Source organism: Dipteris shenzhenensis, chromosome 17 (genome assembly GCF_047967505.1).
Source record: "Dipteris shenzhenensis isolate YYH24624 ecotype China chromosome 17, Dip_SZ_1.0, whole genome shotgun sequence".
In the NCBI taxonomy this organism is placed as follows: domain Eukaryota; kingdom Viridiplantae; phylum Streptophyta; class Polypodiopsida; order Gleicheniales; family Dipteridaceae; genus Dipteris; species Dipteris shenzhenensis.
The window spans coordinates 9,157,179-9,161,409 of record NC_141612.1 but is presented as its reverse complement, the minus strand read 5'-3'; the positions used below and the strand labels follow the sequence as shown (position 1 = coordinate 9,161,409).

Here is a 4,231-nt window from a genome sequence, read left to right as displayed (position 1 = left end):
GGGACAAGGACACATGTCATCCTTCCATGTTTTTGAATCCCTAAAAAAGGGGAACCCATTCTTGCTGCCAGGGTCTAGAGGCCATGGTCCAGGATGGGAGAAAAAGTGGCTACTCCCATTCTAAATCCATCCTAGACCACTTGGTATAGGATGGGAGTAACGATGACAAAAATATTCCCATCCTAAACCCATGCTAGCCCCATCCATGTGCTAAGGCCCTTAGTGAAGGTTGTGGTTCACTAGATGGGAAAAATAAAATCATTGTTATTATTTATGCTCTATTAGGTGTTAATTTTGGCTGGTGCAATTGTAGAGGGTTTGCACACTCTTAATCTCCTTCCCGCTCCTCGAATTTTATGCTCTCTCTTCTGCATTTCACCCATAGCCTGATCATTCACCGTTTTGCTCTAACAACAATGGTATATTAGTCAATATGAGAGAGACTTCACAGAAAAGAGAGTAGACTATTCGAAAGGGAATCCTTCTAGAAACAAGAGGTGATCGAGAGGCACGTGGAAATAGGGATGAACGCCCTGCACTGTGAATTGAGAAGCTCTAAAAGGAACAGGAAGTTGGAAAGCTTTGGAGCTCGCTCAGTATGGCCTTCCCTGCTTCTTCCTGGCTCTCCCAAGACGTCTTGGTGTCCCTCGTTGTGCTCCTCGCCACTTCGCTCGCCTTCGTTCTCTGGAAGGCTTTTGTGTCCATGTGGTTGAAACCCCATAGAGTCAAAAGAGTTTTGGAACGTCAGGGCATCAAATCCTTGCCTTATCGCCTCATCTACGGCAACCTTCCTGAATTTTTCGCTCTTGGTCGGAATGCTCGCTGCCGTCCCATGCCACAGATCTCTCATGATATCGCGCCCCGGATTCTACCCCACTTCTATCGGTGGTCCGAGAAGTATGGTAAGCTTGGTGCACCTCATGAGTGACAGTTCTTTCCGTATTCAAGATGTGCTGCAGTCCTCTGAGTTCCCGAGTGCTATTCTATCCTGTGTAGGTGAGGTGTTCGTATATTGGTTCGGATCACAGCCTCGGATGATCCTGACAGAACCAGAGCACGCTAAGGAAATTCTGTCCAACAAGTTTGGGCATTACAAGAAACCCGATGGAAGGCCTGACTTGAAAGACCTGGGAGGCGATGGGCTAGCATCGTTGGAAGGCGAGAAGTGGGCTCAGCATAGACGGATCATGAACCCAGCTTTTTTTGTTGAGAAACTGAAGGTAGGCAGGACACCTTGTATCGTGATATGTACTTTTTAGATTTCATGGAGTATGATGGGGGGATCGTGTGCGCAGGCCATGACTCCAGCGATGGCAGCTTGTGCGGCTGCCATGCTCGGGAAGTGGGAAGCTCGAGTGGGAAAAGAGGATATCGATGTACACGAGGAGTTCCGGACTCTGACGGCCGATATTATTGCCCACACTGCATTTGGCAGCAGTTATGCGGAAGGCAAGCAAGTGTTTGAGATGCAACACGAGCAGCAAATTCTCGCCGACAAGATTATGCGCACCTTGTACTTCCCAGGAAGGAGGTACTCTCTTGTTTTTTCGTGGCCGATGTCTGAGGGGAACGTTGTCCTGAATCCGAGTAGCTCCGGTGCAGATTCATCCCGACACGAATGAATCGCGAACGCTGGAGGCTGAGGAGCAGGATTGAGACAATCTTACGCCAGCTAATCAAGAAGCGGCTGGAGTCGAGCAAGGTGGGACGGGGAGATACGTACGGCTACGATCTACTGGCGCTGATGATGGCAGCCAACAAGGGCGAGCTCGAGGGGAGCCAGAAGAATTTGAGCATGGGGATAAGCGAGATCATAGACGAGTGCAAGACCTTCTTCTTTGCGGGGCACGAGACAACCTCGACGCTCTTAACGTGGACGGGTTTATTGCTGGCAAGCAACCCGGAGTGGCAAGAGCGCGCCAGGGAAGAGGTGCACGCCGTCTGCGGGACGACGGAATTGCCTACTGCGGAGAATATCAACAACCTCAAGATCGTAAGAGACTTATTTTTACTCAATCTCTCTAGTTTCGTCAGATCATCCCGTCCACAAAACCTTAAATTCCGTCAAAATCCGACTCTTTCCATCGGCTACTCATCATCCACCTAAGTCACGTCAATGGATTCCGTCAAAATCTGACGCTTTCCATCGAGTTGACCTGTATTCCCTCCTCTTTCCATCAGCTAATCATCATTAAATCCCGTCAAAATCCAACTCTTTCCATCCGCTAATCAATCGTAAATTTCCGTCAAGGTCCAACTCTCCAACTCGTTCCATCGGCTATTTCTTCCTGGCTAAGTTACGTCAATCGACCTATGATCCCCTCGCCCGTCATTTGATTTTCTGACGCTCCTAAAGGAACGACCGCTTTAATTGCTGGTTCAATGATGGCTGGACGTTGTGGGCGACGGAATAATGGGTGAGTGATTGATGCGGTGACTGGGTTTTGCCGTTATTTGCAGGTGGGCATGATTCTTAACGAGGCCATACGTCTATATCCACCAGCAGTTGCGGTTTTTCGTCAAGTGACAACGGATATGAAGCTGGGTAAATTGTTGGTTCCCGCAGAGACTGTTCTGGTGGCACCCATCATATCGTGGCACCACGATCCCAAGTATTGGGGTGCCGACGCCAATGAGTTTCGGCCTGAACGCTTTAGTAGTGGAGCCTCCAAAGCGTGTACAGTGCCAAGTGCATACATACCGTTCTCCGTCGGTCCTCGGAATTGCATTGGGCAAACATTTGCGATGCTAGAAGCCAAGGTGACCCTGGCTGTGGTGTTACAACACCTCCGCTTTCGCCTCTCCCCTGCTTATCGCCATGCCCCCACTGTCATGCTCACCTTGCAACCCCAATTCGGCATGCCTCTCTTCTTCGAAAGGCTTTAGTCAAACACTTCGCGCAATGTCACCGTCCCCTTTACAACCCTACATGGTTGTGTAAATACCATGCAAAATATTGAGTCAAGCTTTTCCTTTGGGAAATCTCCATGTTCTTTAACTTTTTCCTTATATTATGCTATTTTCATCGTGTATGTCCCTGGACATAGGGCTTATATTATGCTATTTTCAGCGTGTATGTCTTCCCATACATTGAAAATCAGAAATTTCCATTAATTAGTTGTTGGGAAGAGAAGAGGGGTGAAAAGGAAGAGGGAAAGGGAGTGATTAAACTAAGGGATAAAGGGGGAAGGGAGGAGTCTCATTTAAAAAAAAAAAAAGGAAGGGAGGAGTTTCGATTAAGATAAGAGGGACCACTTAAGAAGGGGGCATTAAAGATGAAGGCAAGGGCATTAAAGATGAAGGCAAGTTCTGAAGGGGGAGGGGAAATGGGGACTATTTAAAGGGAGCTTTAAAGAACAAGGCAAGTACTAAAGGGAAAGTGTCCTGGGGAGGGGTTTCAGCAACAGAATGTTGGTAATCAGGTGTTTCAGGGCCTGCGGGGAGTGGTCGTTTTCCAGCAGTCAGAGATGCAAAACTCGAAAGGTGATGAATTCATGCCTGATGCAAATCAAAGAAAGAGGGTACATGGGGAAGGTAACACACTCGAAGGGTTCAGGGTGTCACCCAAAATTTTTTCTAAACAAGTTAAGGAGGTGGCAAGACATGCAGGGACTTGTCGGGAGAATCGCTTTAATTTCCTTAAAGATGCATGTAGAAGACTGGTCCAATAAACAGATGCTGAGACGTGGGGGCAACAAGGGGATGGCTAGAATTGTGTTGCTCTCTTGGAATGTGAGAAGCCTGTGCGACCCCGAGAGGCAGCGAGCATGCTTCGAGGTGGTGATGAAACTTAAGCTCAGGATTATATGCCTCCAGGAGATTAAATGTGGATTGCCTGATAGTATTTGATATAGATGGAGGAAGGCTGACTTTAAAGTGTTTGTTAATAGCCCAATTAGACGTAGTGGGGGTTGTAAGAAAACAATACAACGTCTGTGCTCAACAGATAACAGGATCTCGTAAGCAAGAGAGAAAAGCAGATAGTATGGAGAATCAAAAAATTTGATTACTATAAAATTGATACAATAGATGGCGCTGCCTCCCAGCTGTGCACTCCTGTGTGAGAAGCTTCGATGACGTGCTGGAAACAGTAGAGGACGGAGGCTGGATACTAAGGAATCAGGGTTGCTGTAGCCAGTGATGATTATGGGCTTCACGAGCTTGCTCTTATATAGCCACCAGTCGTAGTCGGTTAGACCCAATTGGGAGACCGACCCAGTCGGCCCAAAAC

General features: G+C 47.8%; 1 protein-coding gene across 1 annotated transcript; it reads left to right on the top strand.

Moving 5' to 3' along the window:
- The first annotated feature begins 545 nt into the window (after window positions 1-545).
- On the top strand, window positions 546-3,032 carry LOC147891642 (cytochrome P450 CYP72A616-like). Its single transcript, XM_087387907.1, has 5 exons — window positions 546-902; window positions 997-1,220; window positions 1,296-1,531; window positions 1,603-1,993; window positions 2,461-3,032. The coding sequence occupies exons 1-5, from the start codon at window positions 599-601 to the stop codon at window positions 2,884-2,886; spliced, it is 1,581 nt and encodes a 526-aa protein (XP_087244033.1). The 5' UTR covers window positions 546-598; the 3' UTR covers window positions 2,887-3,032.
- The last annotated feature ends 1,199 nt before the right edge of the window (window positions 3,033-4,231 follow it).